At 35.9% G+C, this 18,065-nt stretch overlaps 3 protein-coding genes across 3 annotated transcripts; all 3 read left to right on the top strand.

The window, feature by feature from the left end:
- Positions 1-885: 885 nt before the first annotated feature.
- Positions 886-1,344, top strand: LOC143622914 (lachrymatory-factor synthase-like). The gene has a single exon (XM_077093922.1). It carries the CDS (start codon positions 886-888, stop codon positions 1,342-1,344), a length of 459 nt encoding a protein of 152 aa, XP_076950037.1.
- Positions 1,345-8,151: 6,807 nt separating this feature from the next.
- On the top strand, positions 8,152-8,833 carry LOC143622850 (lachrymatory-factor synthase-like). The gene has a single exon (XM_077093882.1). It carries the CDS (start codon positions 8,208-8,210, stop codon positions 8,745-8,747), a length of 540 nt encoding a protein of 179 aa, XP_076949997.1. The 5' UTR covers positions 8,152-8,207; the 3' UTR covers positions 8,748-8,833.
- A 1,648-nt stretch (positions 8,834-10,481) lies between these two features.
- Positions 10,482-11,538, top strand: LOC143622849 (uncharacterized). Its single transcript, XM_077093881.1, has one exon. It carries the CDS (start codon positions 10,773-10,775, stop codon positions 11,352-11,354), a length of 582 nt encoding a protein of 193 aa, XP_076949996.1. The 5' UTR covers positions 10,482-10,772; the 3' UTR covers positions 11,355-11,538.
- The last annotated feature ends 6,527 nt before the right edge of the window (positions 11,539-18,065 follow it).

Genomic DNA, 18,065 nt, shown 5'->3' with positions numbered 1-18,065 from the left:
AGTTTATAATATAGGGACTGATCGAAAAGTAGTGATTTTCAAGTTTTTGAATTTTATCTTCTCATATTTGTTGATACTAGATTTATAATAAAAACTTAGCTTTATAATAAAACGATGCATTTCAAATAATAAAATAAGGAGTATTATAACATGTATCTTTTTCAGTCATATTTTCTAGAGATTTTGTGTCAATTTGTATATAAATATACTAATTATAGTCAGTTACCAAAGAAATGGACCTACATTTAAATATTATTTTTTAAAGTTTTTAGTTATATATTATTTTTATTTTTTAAATTGATCACATCAAACAGTATTGTATTTGATACATTATTTTAACTAATATATAGTATTAGTTTCACAACAAAATAATGCACTTCATTTAGTTAAAAAAAGTATTATAACATGATCATGAATTTTTTCACTCGCATTTTCTAGAGATATTGTACGTGTTAATATGCATATATATATTATACTACTTTATTATTCATACAATGATACAAACATATTAATTGTTGTCACTTGCCAAAAAAACACTAAATCTTTTGTAATTCTATTCAAGTGTTTTGTATTTTCTATTTCGTTCATGTTTTCGATCTATCGAATCAATTTATTTTTTCTCTAGCTCATGCTCAAGCTCATTTAAGTTAATTGGCTTGATTCGAGTTTAACGAAAGTAACAAGATTATAAAACTATTAAAAGATCACAAGTATCTTAGACTTGTAGAAATGAACTTCTAGTTTGAAAGAAAAAGATCACAAGTTAACAAATCTTTACCAAAATCTTTTAATAACAAACATTATAAAATGTACGTGACATTATAAGAAGAACATTCATCCAAGAACATTCACCACAAGTTTAAAGTTTCATTTCAATTCTCTATCATGTCTCAAGAAAACAAAGATCCAAAATGGGAAGGCAAATCCATTGTAGAACTCAAAAACATAAAGGCAGAACAATTATGGCCTCTCTTTGAAGACTTCTGCACCTTCCATAAGTGGATTCCAGGGCTTGACAGCGAAAAATGCCACTATGTTGAAGGAGTCTATGGTGAACCAGGTCTCATCCGGTGCAATGTCTTCACTGAACAATCTTCGGAAACTTTGTCGAATGACACCGATAAGTGGTGTACCGAGAAGCTGTTGTCCATGGATCGCATTGAACAGACTCTGAGCTATAAGATCATAGAGAACAACCTAGGATTTAGGTACTATGTTGGTACTATAAAAGTGATCGAAATTGAAGAAGGTTGCAAGATCGAGTGGTCGTTTATCGCTGATCCGGTGGAAGGAATGAGATTGGAGGATTTGGGAGGTTTTGTTGAAGGAGTCTATGGTCCATGAATCTGACCTGATCCATGACGATGTTTCCACGGATTTAGAGATGAACGAACCACGCCTTTATCTTCTTCTCCGGTTGCTTGAGATCTGCAATGGCTTTTTGGGGGTGTGGAGGTGACTGCTAAGAAATCTCAAGGATCTCTTGTTTACAGACACAAAAATATATGATGGCAGCTCTTACTGAGCATCCCCCTTAATAAGGAGGTGAAGACCTCCTTATATAGAGAGCCTCATGGCCACCATCATGGTAACCTAATGGGCCTAGCCCAGTTAGGGTTACCTCCACAAAACCCCCTCAGCCCAATAACATTGTATTAGTCCGTATAATAAAATAAGCCAAACATAATAAATTTAGGGTCGTAAAACCGGGTTTAGTACCATACCCCTACAAGCCCCCCAAGTCCAGTGTTGCTCCTAGGCGTGCAAGCGTTTAGGTGGAGCGCTGGACTTTATAAGGTGTGTTAGGACGTGAGGCGGTTTTTTCCCTTTTTTTCGGCCTTGTCTTTATTGTCTTTGAGTTTTGGGAGGTTTTCTCCATGATGGTGACATGTTGTGGTCCTTATGATAATGATGGTGCACTAGCATGAATAAGATATAGCACGCATCATAACAATAGTGGCGCGGGGCCTGATAAGAGATAGAGTGCGCGTCTCGATAATAATGTAATGTAACTTGCGCGCGAGGCAGCTTACGAGTTATAAAAATAGTTAAGCTTGCGCGTGAGGCGACTTACGAGCTATAAAATAATAAAGCTTGCGCGCGAGGCGACTTACGAGCTATAAGAATAATTAAGCTGGCGCGTGAGGCGACTTACGAGCTATAAAATAATAAAGCTTGCGCGCGAGGCGACTTACGAGCTGTAAGAATAATTAAGCTTGCGCGCGAGGCGACTTACGAGCTATAAAATAATAAAGCTTGCGCGCGAGGCGACTTACGAGCTATAAGAATAGTTAAGATTGCGCGCGAGGCGACTTACGAGCTATAAAATAATAAAGCTTGCGCGCGAGGCGACTTACGAGCTATAAGAATAATTAAGCTGGCGCGCGAGACGACTTACGAGCTATAAAATAATAAAGCTTGCGCGCGAGGCGACTTACGAGCTATAAGAATAATTAAGCTTGCGCGTGAGGCGACTTACGAGCTATAAAATAATAAAGCTGGCGCGCGAGGCGACTTACGAGCTATAAGAATAATTAAGCTGGCGCGTGAGGCGACTTACGAGCTATAAAATAATAAAGCTTGCGCGCGAGGCGACTTACGAGCTATAAGAATAATTAAGCTGGCGCGTGAGGCGACTTACGAGCTATAAAATAATAAAGCTTGCGCGCGAGGCGACTTACGAGCTATAAGAATAATTAAGCTGGCGCGTGAGGCGACTTACGAGCTATAAAATAATAAAGCTTGCGCGCGAGGCGACTTACGAGCTATAAGAATAATTAAGCTTGCGCGTGAGGCGACTTACAAGCTATAAAATAATAAAGCTTGCGCGCGAGGCGACTTACGAGCTATAAGAATAATTAAGCTGGCGCGTGACCATGTGGGATGTTATTAGGCTCCCGACCTTTAAGTTTGGCGCGTGGCCATATGGGTTTATAAGGATTCCCAACCTTTGAATATGGCGTGTAGCCGTATGGGTTTGGGGATTCCCAACCTTTTGGTTTGGCGCGCGGCCTATAGGTTTATGAGGATTCCCAACCTTTAAGTTTGGCGCGTGGCCTATGGGTTTATGAGGATTCCCAACCTTTAAGTTTGGCGCGGATGTGATATGCGTGAGCATATGCGCGAGCATACGTGATGCGTGAGCATATGCGTGAGCATACGTGATGCGTGAGCATACGTGATGCGTGAGCATATGCGTGACCATACGTGATGCGTGAGCATATGCGTGAGCATACGTGTAGGTTTTGGCTTTGTGTCTTCATGACATCCTGATTTTAAGCCTCGTCTATATTTTGTGGGTTGACCCGCCTCGCTCGATGTAAGGCGGGTGCATACCCCCTTCAAGCCCCCCAGTCTAATGTGTCTTGTCTCGCGCGAGCGAGATAAGATAGATATTAGACAAGTTTGCTTTTTCAATAGGGCCTGTTTTTTCTTTTTCTTTTCTTGCACGCGCGTTGCGCGTGATTCCATCCCTCTGGTGAAAACGAATCGTCAATGCACGTGGTTGGCTGGTGTTGGATCGCGGTGGTGCGGTGCTCGGCGCTAGCGCGCATGAGTGACTGCGCGCTGCTGCTTCATGGCGATGTATTGAATCGTGGTGGCGCATGCGTGGTGGCGATGTATTGAATCGCGGCGGCGCATGCGTGATGGCGGTACATCGAACCATGGTGGCGCATGCACGATTTCGCGCGCGTGTGCTTGTTGAATATAAGGTATGCTTACACGTTGAAATTTGAACAAGGTTGTAAGGAATTTATTAAGTACTCCTTAATAGTTGTCATATTTCAGGCTATTTTGCGATATTTTGAATATGCTGACACGTGTCTTGGCATTTCGTTATTCCTCTTTTGCGCGACGTTATCGTGCATTTATTATAGGGAATTATGAATGAGTTCTTTAGCCTTTGCGCGTCTATATTTGGCGCACCCATTATAATCCCATTCGCGGCCCCGACCTGAAACCTCAACAACTGTGTTTTGGCATGTGCTTTGCCTTAGTTGTGCTTAGGTATGTTATGGTCGAGCCGCGCAATACGCGGGATGGATGCTATGAGTAATTTGAGCTAAGGCTCATATTATTGGGCTAAGGCCCTGACGTTTTAGAGTTAAAACTCGTCAACGCGTTTGAGATTGAAGCTCGCGCATGTATGTTTTACTTCGTTTTAGTTTTAGTTTGATGTCAATATAATGTTGTCATATTGCTCAAATTAATAAAATGAAGTGTGAAACATGTATGCAAAGATCAAAATCAGGCTTGCACATGCATGGCGGCGGAGTCGTGACTCGCGGGCGAGCTTGCATGGTGGCGAAGCTTGCTCCTTGGCAGTGCGCATGCATGGCGGCGGAGCGGTGACTCGCGGGCGCGCATGTATGGCGGCGAGTCTTTTGCGCAAAACCCACATGGTGGTTTCCGCGGAGTGAAAATTCGCTGGCGCGCGTGCATGGCGGCGGGAGTCTCCGTAATCTAAATTGTAATTTTAAACCTAAAATCCAGGTCTGTAATCCAGATCTAGATCTGTAAATCAGATCTAGATAGATCTGAAGCTCGGAGCGGAGAGAATTTAAAACCATCACAGATCCGGAGGTTTGATCATCCGAATCAGGTAGTTTCTTTCTTGGATCTACAAATCCTTTTCAGCTTCATTTTTGCACAGATCTGGAAGCCTCTTTTAGATCTATGGATCTTTTTGAGCTTTAATAGAACAAGTCTTGAAGCCTCTTTCTGTAAACTTCCAGATCTGGGTTTTTCTTGGGAGAGATCTGAGGACCGAGACGAAAATCGAAGGGTAGTTCGTTGCCGTCCCACGGATGGCGCCAATGTCGAAACATGAAATGAATCTGACCTGATCCATGACGATGTTTCCACGGATTTAGAGATGAACGAACCACGCCTTTATCTTCTTCTCCGGTTGCTTGAGATCTGCAATGGCTTTTTGGGGGTGTGGAGGAATGTCGAAGCATGAAATGAATCTGACCTGATCCATGACGATGTTTCCACGGATTTAGAGATGAACGAACCACGCCTTTATCTTCTTCTCCGGTTGCTTGAGATCTGCAATGGCTTTTTGGGGGTGTGGAGGTGACTGCTAAGAAATCTCAAGGATCTCTTGTTTACAGACACAAAAATATATGATGGCAGCTCTTACTGAGCATCCCCTTAATAAGGAGGTGAAGACCTCCTTATATAGAGAGCCTCATGGCCACCATCATGGTACCCTAATGGGCCTAGCCCAGTTAGGGTTACCTCCACAAAACCCCCTCAGCCCAATAACATTGTATTAGTCCGTATAATAAAATAAGCCAAACATAATAAATTTAGGGTCGTAACACCAGGTTTAGTACCATACCCCTACAAGTAAAGAGCTCCAAACTCATGCATTTTGAAATTGGAATAACTATATGTTCATGGTGGTGAATTAATAATCCTATGTCTATCTCAACTTTTTACTAAATCATTTTAATTGGTGATTTGTTAAAGAAACATACAAGTGACTTTATATTAATTTGTAAGTTTTTTTTCCGGTCAAATATTAGTTAAGTGATGGTACGAAGTTTAGCAAGACATAATGCTTGCATTTATGTAATTGTGCCAAATGTGTTAAAGTTTGTCTTCAAGGTGGTTATTAAGGATACATTTTGTTGTATGTTCTTAAGTCAGTCGTAAAGGACATAATAAGAAAATTGTTATATTTTGTGGTAAGTTGATAGATGTTTGGAAACTAAAGTAGACAAGTAGTGGAAACTTTTTTATTTTGTTTAACAAAACCAAATGGATTTTTAGGTGGTTTTGTTTAACGTTTGAAAAACTAGGTAAGTCGCATAAGGGGCAACGACATTTAGGTCAAGGCAAGATATTCGGATAAATCGCATGGGTGGAGGTGTGCGGGGAGGGGGGGGGGGTGGGGGGGGGGGTTGCATTCATCGCTACTAGCTCAACCGACTTCAATTTTTTACAGAAATTTCAAGTCACACAAGGATCAGTTTGCCCAAATTAACTTGTTACCTAATGTGGGTTTGTATAGCCAAAACAATCCACCAACATAGGGCCTGTTAAGGCCAACCGTGTACAACATTAACATAGTTGGACCATTAGCTAGGCCCAAATTAACTTCTTGTAACCTAATGTGAGGTTTTGTTTCATAAAGTAACGTATTAAAGTAGATTAGGGACAAAAAGCCAAACAATACACCTAGTCGTCCGACATATTAACGTCGTCTTCATTTATTGTTGCTAACGAGCAGATTAAGGGATAAAACCCATGTATACATGTACATATACACGTATATATATACTTACACATTTCGTATTAAGAGGATTAATTTGAAAGCCCTAGATGAGGGAATGGGTAAGCAAATCAGTCATAAAATTGGATTAACCAATACCTGTATGATGACAATTACAACTAAAACCATGAAAAATTAGAAATTATGTCCATACTTAGTATATTTTTAAGGGAAAATTCTCAAAATGTCTCATTTTTAAAGATAGATTTCAAATATTACCTTCAAAATTCAAATTCCTTATTTGTCCCTATATTAACTTGTCTTCGGCTCTACGTTAGGAAATCGAGAAGATATGTTTCTTAACTCGCCGCCTCCCCCTCCATATTAGCTCATAACCCGTCGCTTCATCGCCATGTTAGCTCAAAACTCATCGCCTCCGCTCTATGTTAGCTCAAAACTCGTCGCCTCCACCATATGTTAGCTAAAAAAAATCTACTTTATCTTTACTAAAAACATGGATCCAAGACTTAATTAAAAAATATTTTAAATTTTAAATTTTATTGGTTTTTAAGTTCTTGTATATTGAATTTTGGATAATAATATGATTTAGAAAAGTCATGCATACCATCAAATTATTTTATGTGTACCCTTCTTAGATATATTTTTTAAATAACAAGATATATTAGATTTATTTTTTTAGCTAACATAGGGTGAAGGCGATGCGTTTTGAGCTAACATGGAGCGGAGGCGATGAGTTTTGAGCTAATATGGCGGGAAGGCGACGGGTTATGAGCTAATATGGAGGGAGGCGGTGAGTTAAGAAACATATCGTCTCTATTTCCTAACTAGGGCCGAAGACAAGTTAAAAAATAAAGAAAGAGAGTTTAAATTTTAAAAGAACATACGTAGTAGAATCTCTCTTTAAAAGTCTTTAAAAATGAACCTTTTAAAATTTTTCCCTATTTTTAATATGTATATGTATGCGTGGCACTTGTCACATTATTTATTTTTTTATTTTTAGATTCGCGCATGACACATTATTAAAATACATATTATGCATGGCATATTATTTCTGCAGGGGTTTATTAAAAGTTAATCACATCATTGAACAAGTAGCATATAAATTACTTTTCCATGCAATATCTTAATATTCGATCTCGTGGTCAGGAAAAAAAAATACTATGTATTAATTTGATAATTTACTTATTAATAATTCATTTTTATATACTATAAATAAATTTTAAGAGTAATCGTTTTTAAAACCAAAATTTTAACGCTTGCATTTTGAGAGTAATCTTTTAAAATTTTGAATTATTTAAAAAGTACGGTTATTTTTAGGTTTGTCTCACCTGACGAGTGGCCTTTTTCTTTAATCACAAATGGGGCCGTAGCACTTAGTTTGACAACATCTTTTAGATCTACCGCTGCTTGCGATGCGCGCATATAATGCATATATGTGTGAACCCTCGGGTGGACAAAAGTAAAATTGCACTAATTTTGACGTTATTTTACTAATCTCGTGAAAATAACGTTAAAAGTGGCGGAAGGTTACTCAGGCATTATGTGGTGGCGTTGATAGCCGAAAGACAAGGGTACATGCACCGATCAGCCGGTGTCCCGATGATTGAGTGTTATGTGTCTTATGTCCAAGGCTTGATGCAAAACTACTATCGAGCCAGGGGTCTCACCGAAAGCAGCCTCTCTATCCCTATGTGGTAGAGGTAAGGCTGTCTACATCTTACCCTCCTCAGACCCTATCATAACTTTGCTATTGGTGGGATATACTGAGTACGATGATGATCACTGTTTAGAAAAAAATATATTAATTGTTAATGCTAACTGCCACGAGCCGGCCATTTGTTATTTGTGATTACAAAATTAGCACTAGTTATGAAAAAATTCTTGTATATAAATTATTATGCAAGCATTCATCCAAGAATACCAACAACAAGTTTGAAGTCTAATTTCACTTCGATTCTGTCTCATGTCTCAAGAAAACAAAGATTCAAAGTGGGAAGGCAAATCCACAGCACAACTTAAAAACATCAAGGCAGAACAAATATGGCCTCTCTTTGAAGACTTCTGCACCATTCACAAATGGCTTCCAACCCTTGATGCTGAAAAATGCCACCAAGTTGAAGGCGTCTATGGTGAACCAGGTCTTGTCAGGCACGTTGTCTTAGCCGAACAATCATCGTCACTTTTGCCAAGTAACATAACAGATAGTGCACCTACCAAGTGGGCTAACGAGAAGCTGCTGTCTATAGATCCCACCCAAAGGTCTTTTAGCTATGAGATCACAGAGAACAACCTAGGATTTAGTTGTTATTTCGCAAACATTAAAGTTATCGACGTAAACGATGGTTGCAAAATTGAGTGGACTTTTATTTCTGACCCGGTGGATGGAATGAGATTAGAGGATTTGAGAGGTTATGTAGAATCAATTCTAAAAACCGTAGCGGATGGAATGGGAAATTACTTATCTTTAATGGCCAAAGAAAACAAAGATTCGAAGCATAACTAAAGAGCATCACGGTGGGATGATTTATAGGAAGTTAATCCTGAAACAAAGTTAGAAGAAAGTTGGATGGATAATGATGAAAGTTTAACTAAGTTTAGTTTCTAATACATAGTTTGAACTTTCTGGTAAGTTTAAATGTTTAAGAGTAATATAATAAGTTTATTTGTTTTGCAAGTTAAATTATTTGAGTCTTTTGTTTGGTCTTTTGTTTTGTTCCACAAAATCAAGTTGTTCCCTAATCTCTATATAATCGATAATACGAATAAAACAAAACGAAGATTTGTGAATAACTCTCACGCGTATTAATCACAAAATAGCTCAAAACATATTACAATTCTCTATTGATGAATTCACTCCAATTGTCTCTATATACTAACCAAACTGAATTGCTAGCCTAACTAACGTATTTGAACACAAATCAAATAGCTAACTAATAGGAGATACTTCAGATAGACCTACTTGTTTAATCCTAACACTCAGTCCACCCAATCTTGTTGTCTAAGTTACATTAAACCAATCCACTAACTAATCAACCCATTCTTGAATTAATCGGCCCAACCCATTTCAGCTTCAGCGAGTCGAATATTAGCCCATCGGAGACCAACATCTTCTTTGATTTTTGGGTAATTTGGAGAGCAGTGTAAACATTTCTGGACATATATAGGTGCAAAACTTGATAAATGCTATCATAAAATAATTAAATAACACTCTTTATAGTTTGATACATAATAGCAATATTCATGAACTTTATTACTCGTATATTTCAGTTTCTTAATAATTTATATTAATGTACGTTCTTTCATCCTAGAAACATAAAGAACCATCGAATCTCTTTTTATATCTCACCATCATTATACTTGTGATGCCTCTTATCTCTCTCCATCATTTTTCATGTGTTATGGTTCTTTAGGGATCTAGAAGTCATGTGAAGTAGTCATTGACTCATTTCTATGATAATAATATGTCCCTGTAATTAGAAAAAAAAGAATGCCTTATAATTTTTTTTAATTAGACTCACTGTATATGGGTAGAGCTAACTGAAGAGAGATATTACTAACCTTCTTGTGAAGACAATACTAACTGTCACTGCTAATTTCATATGGCCATAAGCATAAAATTAATGTATGATTATTGTGCCAAAACGTGTAATTCTGGCCACGCAAACCATCCCAAGACCAACAAGTGAGAGGTAAATCAGCTTCAATCAACGGTAACAATTGTCGCTTAGAATTTGATTCGAACCCACGACCTAAAGGCAAGTCTTACACCCCCTTAACTAACTGAGCTACACGAAGGGAACAATGTATGATATTATATATGATTGTAATTTCGTTTCAAAATAACTATTTTTGTTATGGAATTATTAGAAAATTAACATGAGATCTAGTTTGTAAAAATAAACAATTTTGAATATTTTGCATTAGAGACAAATACGTGACCAACTCAGTTAATCTCTTTTTTTGGCCGGCTTGGTGTTTGACAACCGGTTCCAAACCGTAAACCGGATCATAAAACCGATTTTCCAAACCGTATCTATAGACCGACTTGGTTCATTTTTAACCAAACTGATTTAGCTTGGCTTGTGTGTTTCAGACGATTTTTTTAATGGCAATTTAACGTATTCCTAATAAAATACTACACCTTTTAACACACCAAGATATCATGATCATAATAACAAATGTCCTTTTAGAGTGATCAAGACGCTACAAATGTTTTTACACCTTCTAAACAACATGGTTGCCTCAATAAGACTTCCCTCTAGAAAGGGCACGTTATTAATGATTGTAGAACTGTTGACTCACGCTTAAACCTAAAAGGGGTGGTGATCTTATGTCCACGTACTTCTAGTTTGAGTGATTGAACATAAGTCATCCACATACATTTAACAAGGGAGTAACAACTAACAACTAGTTGGTGAAATCACACACTATATAGTAAATGACCCAAGAGCCAAGTCACAACCATCACATATTCAAAAAATATTGTTCTATTCAACTCAGCTAAAGTGATCAACACAATCTTGTTATTATGGCTCCAGATAGAGATACCCTAGTGACTTCCTACAATGCTAAAAATACACCAACAAATCGTCAAAAACCATCAAGTTTATCAACCGAAACGTTACAAAGAACGGTATCAGATATCTCCTATGAGCTAAGCAAAGAAGTAGATGCTGTTGCTGACCAACCGAAGCTTCCCCCTATATCAGAAGTTGAAGTTGCAAAGTGTGAGTGTTGTGGGATGAGTGAGGAGTGTACTCCAGAGTACATTGCGCGAGTGCGTGAGAAGTTTTTAGGGAAATTAATTTGCGGGTTGTGTTCGGAGGCTGTGAAGGAAGAGATGGAGAAAAGTGGAGTGAATATTGAGGAAGCATTGAGTGAACACACAAAGGATTGTGTGAGGTTTAATCGGTTCGACAGGAGGAATCCGGTGTTGTTCCAAGCCGCGGCTATGAAGGAGATGTTGAAGAAGAGCACAAGGTTAGATGGGAGTAGGGGTAAGTCTCTTAGTCCTAGAGTTCATAAGAGAGGTTTTGGTAATGTAAACAAGGGTGGGCTTGCTAGGAGTTCAAGTTGCATTCCTTCTATTACAAGGGAAATGAATGATTGAGAGAGATGCATATGGTGAAAAAACTATGTGTAACATGCAACTTTATGTGTTTAATTTATATGTTCATGAATGCATATTAACTAATTAGGATTAACTTGTCATTTTGAAAACAAAATGCATTTATACTTTTACATGTATTTAGTCAGTTGGGTATTATGTATTTATAATCAACTATTTACATAGGAAATTACAATTTAATAACTCCAAATAATTAATCTACACAAATCATATGTTTAATTGTGATAAAAACTACATATCATGCAACCAATAACTAATATATTCTAACTAGTAACGGTGCATATATAATTTCGCATTGCTTTTTCTATTTACCATAACATAGCCCATGCTGTGAAGACCTGGATTGATAGAAACCGAGTTAATGGCCGTGGTGATTCATCTGAAAAAGGATCACCCACGACCTATATAACTTCACCCACGGAAGCTTCCATCGGTGAAGGTCGAGTTTTCTAGTAGGACTAGGAAATCTAAATAAGAGTACGACAATACAAAATCAATCGATCTATAATAAATCAAACGATACATTAAAATGTAATTTTGAAATTCTTGGTCATATCATCGCATGATTGCGAGAAGAGAAGAGTTTACATTTTAAATAATAAATAATTAGGAAAGATCAAACCGTTGAATCTCATTATTAGTGTTAACTAGTTTTGTTACGAGTATTATATAATAAATTTAATAGACTAATACACACCTTTTAATCTTACTCTTAAATCTACATCAATGGCAATCACAACATTCGAATCGTTACACTTACAATGTCAAACACCAATTTGTACACCTTTTCTATCTTTCTTGTTTAAAAAAAGAAAACATAACTGTGAAAGTAATGTCATTGTAAAGCCCAAAATGGGGTTTTATTTTATGTGGGCCTAGAAGCCCAAATAGAATAAACGAAAGAAGTATATTGCACTTGGGCCTGAATATTCTTGACTTCAGTTGTGGGCCTTGTAGCCTTGTGCTGTGAATAACGGCATAACGCTCGTCATTCTTACGCTCCTCAGTCATAGATTCATAGACAAAAATAACGTTAAATATAGCACAGAAAACATAATTGATTAAATATAACAGAATTCTAAACATTAAAATTTACAAAAACAATTAATAAAATTCTTGTATAAATGAAATAGCAAAAAAAAAAAACAAAAAATGGAATATAATGTTTCATAACAATACGTTTTAAATTTAAAAAAAAAATTGAAAAAAGTCAACAAAACACAAATTCTTACATATTTTTGCTCCATTTTTTAGAAGTGAGTAAATGACACATAAGTCTGCATCCAATATGGGCTTAAAACATTTTAGAAAGGTAAGTTTCTTAAAATAACAAAGGGCTTACACGGAGGCCTTTGACCCATTCCACATGGATCTATATGATTGGGTTAATACCCTCGCAACCTTTCTCAATCTTTATGTCCTACCCGCACACTTGCCCTTAATGCCCTTGACGCCCCATCGGTAATGGTGTTTGGCACCTATGACATGCTATTGTGGACCTGGGCGTTGGCCCATTACTATCAGTCTTAGGATGCTATTTCTCTCTATAAACATATCGATCTTTATGAGCGGCCCTAGGTCCTTGGAACTTCATCTCCCAATGAAGCCTAAAAACATGATTGTTGATGACATTATACTTCGACCATTCATGTGTATTTCAAATAGTTGTGCTAATCAAAACACTACCTGGATTGACTAGCTAAAATCAATGATTCTAATGTACTTAAACTCCAAATTCCTTGTTCTATCTTCTGTCTAGTTTTATTATTTTTTTCCTAAATCCACTAGAGATAAGAAAAGATATCAAACATAATTATGTTAAAACTTTCCCAAATTTACGTGAGCATGTCACCAACATTTGTCGTATCTGAATTCTGAACAAGTACCATTTGCTTTCAAAGTAATATGGAACTTGGGACATTTGTTATCTATACCTAATCAAAGTTTAACCTTTTAATTACTTTAACCAAAGCATGATTAAAGTTCCAATATAGTGTTCATATTGGACCACTACTCCCCTTAAATATGTTAATTAGACTAATTCCATTTAGATTTGAGATGGATCCCCATTTAGTGGAAGTAATTTTACTTGACATCATGCTCACATCACATAGTGATATACATCCGTTGTTCAGTTTGTTTAAATAAAAAAGGACTAAATTGCTAACAGATGTGTATATTGACATGGTGATGATCCATCACTTACCTCTTAATCAGTCAGGCTTATTAATGATTCTGCACAAGATTATCAAAAAGCCTCTAAAACAATTAAGATTAATAGACATGGTTAACTAAAACCAAAATATGGGCCTGTAGCCCAATGCTACCATGGTGTTAATAGTGAAGATTGTCCTATAGTGGGCAAAATACTATAATTTTAGAAGTAGACTATTGGTGTATAAGTTTGTCCTTAGAAAAAGAAAGATAATACACAAATGTGAGTAATCCCTATCATGTTTGTTGTCTAGTAATCTAGTATATATTGAGAGTCTGTTGTATGTGATTATATGTACCCACTTAGAATAAATTTAATCAAAGTAACGCACAAATTAACTTTAACTTTGAATTAATTGGTAAGTATAACTAAAATATTAGCGTGGTGGCATGTAGCCGAATCAAGATGTGTTTTAAACGTGTTTATCTGTCTGGTACTTGAGGGTGGTTTTAAATCCCAGGCTTAACTAAGAGTGTGGTTAGAAGGTCTGTGCTAACTTAAAAATAAATGATCATTCTTTTATAAGTTATGGATCGTTTTCTTCACATTTTTTATATTCTTACATATCCGGACACAAGTCATGTGAGTCATCAATCCCTCATCAAAATCGTCAACACTCAAGAGATGTTTTTAGGTCTTAAATTTATGTTGGAATAAAAGAAAATTCGAATCTACTTAATTTCATATTCACTCAAAGCTATAAACCTCTGATTTATGATCGGCCAATGAAACGAAATTAAAGATTCCTAACACTGTGACAACAATAGAGTTTGATGAGCCAAACGCGATACATACCTTTTCAGAAGCTAAGCAATGAATATGTATGGTTGTGAGATCAATATCAATATATCATACTGGTAGAAGGTCATTTCAAATAGTTATTTTCTTTCCTACAACTAATCAGCATTAGACAGCATTAAAAAAGCCAAGATAAAAGCTAGACAACATTAGCAAAGTCGACTCATGACTCTAATCGTCAGCTATCTTTAGATAAACGGAACGAGTTACGATGCATCTACCTAAAACGATATGATGCCACTATAGCTCAGGTTTTATGTGTCTAGTCACATCTCCTATTGCTTAACATTAGTGATAAAAGAGGTGTACGTGCTGAATGCATACCATTATTTTTGCATATAGTAGAAGTATCTATTTTTTATTCATATAAATCAACAATTTTAAACAAATTGGAAAACATAACAAATTATACAATTACAACGTTCATATATATTTACATATTCAAACTAAGATGCATGCATGAATTTTACGAAAGTGACTTTCAAATATATATATATATATATATATATATATATATATATATATATATATATATATATATAATATATATATATATAAACGAAAACATAAAAATCCTACGTGTCACGATGTGGTCGCTCTCCCTTTTTTTGGAGTCACCAGATTTGTTTGATTTTTAAATGGAGACTTCTCATGTATTTGACCCGAATTCACGGGTATGGGTCTTACCAAACCCAGATATTACTTAAACGGGTTATAACATCTCCATAAATAAAAAATTATTCTCACCAAATTATTCATGTAAAAATCCTATAAAATAAGATATATTAAAAATTAAAATCTTATTTATTTTAAAATATATATATATATATATATGTTATTTAAATTAAAAAACCAATTTGATAGTAAAAAAAATAGGGTCTTAGGTCTCATCAAACCATAAGTATATTATTAACTTTCATAAATATTATTTATAATTAAAAAACCAATTTTATAATAAAAGAAATAAATGGGTCTTGGGTCTCATTAAAACCATATAGTTTTTAAACCGAGTTATAACATCTCATTTATTTGTCAAACAATTTATCATTAAACCATAAGTATATTATTAACTTTCATACAATAAAAAAATATCAATACAAAAAATAAATAAATATTAAAAAAAATAATATAAAACAACCCCCGTAATACGGGGATAAAAACTAGTATATATATATATTAATTGTGAGCATACATAGCAATAAAAAATATAACCTTCTCTACTGACTCACAAACCCACTAATTTTAATAATTTTCTTTATATATACTAACACAAAACTCTCCCTTAGTAATACCGACAACTATTTACCAACGGATATGGCCATTGTAAAAGTGAAACAAATTCGTCAAAACTAGATACTATGAGATGAAAATAACAAAATAACGAAGGCTGACCGCGACTGTAACACCCATTTCTTTCCACAAACATGTTTAGTCAACCATCAAATCAGATGTACTCAAATTTTTCAATAACTCATTTTACCTCGAGCGTTATCATACTCATTCTTCTCACAAACACCCCACTATATAACCACACAAAAAAAATGATTTTTTATTAGATAGACCCACCATACCCGCTTTTAAGTTGCACTTAATGACGTGTGTCTCCAAACATACCGAGGTAGTCTCAATGCAAAATTTTGCATTTGTCTCACAAATGAGTGCCACGGTAGACGCGCGGGTGATCCTAGATATATTTTTTATGTAGTGAAACTCGATTGACATGTTGCTCTTTTAACTCTAAAAATACAAAAAGAACCCGTTACCTTTTTTTATGATTTCTTCTCTAATAAATAAAAAAGCACTTGTATGTTTTTTAACAGGAAACTAGAAAGGACAAGAACATATGACATTTATAGCATTACCACCTATAAGATGATAGCTCAAAACCACTAAGCTATATACATGCTATCTATAGTGCTTTAGTGCTTCTGTCATGGTGGCCACACATGCGTACATACACATACATGCGTGTGCACGTGAGCGATATTGTGGAAATAATATATTTGGTCGAGTGGAATAACCTAATTGTTTGTCCACCAAACTATTTTATGAATGGGTTGTTACAACCTAAATCTTCCATACTTTCTAGCTCCAACAAACCACAATGGATAATTTATGCTTCATTACTTAACTAAGAGCACAAAGAAGTTTTAATAAAATAACGTTTTGTACGTTTAGTCTCGGGGTGGCAATTTTGACCCAAACCCTTTCAAATGAGTCAATTTGAGTTGTTTTAAAAGTTAAATGAATTAGTTTGAGTTAAAGGTTTTATAATAAAATTGGTCAAAATGAGTTATTTGAAATTTTATCCATTTTTTTTCGGGTCAAAATGGGTCGACAAGTTCAAAAAAATGGGTCGATATGAGTTAGTGTCCTAAGGAAATGTGACAGGTTTCGGATCGGAACGGATTTTCGTACAAGACAGGTTTCGGCATGAAACGGGTTTCAGATCAGAACGGGTTCGGTTCAGGTTACAAGTCAACATGAGTTTTCACCCGTGACGTGTTGGGTTTTGGTTTCTTTTGTTTCTTTCTGGTCGATTCCGGACTCGTTTTTGTTCGTTTTTTCAGTTTTGTTTTTGTTCGGTTTGAATTCTTTTAGTTTCATTTTGATTGATTTTTTCGATTTCGATTGATATGGTCCGGTTTTGGTTTTTTGTTTCTTTGTTTCATTTTGGTCGATTCTTTCGGTTTCGGTTCGATTCTAGATGTTTTTTTTATGGAACGAGGACAAAGTATGAAACATTTTAGTGTTTTTACTTTTTTTGTTTATGATTTATATTTTGAGTTATAATTTTTTTTATTATTTTTTTGAATATTTTTTTGAGGGTTTTTAATCTTAATAGAAAACCCCTTAGAAAAATTTCAAAAAAAATAATTAAAAAAATCATAACTTAAAATATAAGTAAAAAACGAAAAATCTAAAAAAACTAAAATGTTTCCGCCGTTATTCTCGTTCAAAAAAAAAAAAAAAAACCTCAAAACCCGGTTTGACCCTAACCTATTTTAACCCAAACCAAAACAACCATTTTTTTAATTGACTCGTTTTGACCCAAATTCATTTTGACTCATACTTATTTTAACCCATGACTCATTTCAACCCATGACTCGTTCGACCCAACCCAACCCAACCCAACCAATTTGAGACCTCTAATTTAGTCCAATAAGTGCCTTATAAAAAATATATCCCATCAACCTAAGATTACAACTTGGACCTTTGGATTGTAGAAAAAGAAATTGTTGATTAGGTGACGGCACACTTCCTAGAGCAAAGCATTAATAATTTTTCGTTTCCTTCTAGAGTGAATTACATAAACCTTTGACATTTTTTTATAAATGAGTTAAGAGTAACAACCCGGTTCGTCGAGAACCTTCTCTCATAGATTCCCTTCACCAAGTCTCATCGCCAGCAATCCGCTCTTATCCCTTGGTGTCAATGCTCTCAATGACCGGCTTTTACAGAACTGAGATTTCATAGGCCGAAACGAAGCCCTTTAAAGGTAGAATTAGGAGTCGAAGCCATGCATTTAGCCCGATTGCTATTCGCCCTTTTTAGCACTAGACTGACATTCTCATTTCGCTTGTTCAGCCTAAATGGCAACCCCTCCCCCCCGCTTAGTCCACCAGGGCGGCCCCTTCCTCTTCCTCAAGAAGAGACGCCGCCAATCCCGGAACCTGCCC

Source organism: Bidens hawaiensis, unplaced genomic scaffold, assembly GCF_021521415.1.
Source record: "Bidens hawaiensis isolate Kalapana, Puna unplaced genomic scaffold, B.hawaiensis_p1.1 tig00003244_1, whole genome shotgun sequence".
NCBI classification, from domain to species: Eukaryota; Viridiplantae; Streptophyta; class Magnoliopsida; order Asterales; family Asteraceae; genus Bidens; species Bidens hawaiensis.
This window is presented reverse-complemented; position numbering and strand designations above follow the sequence as displayed.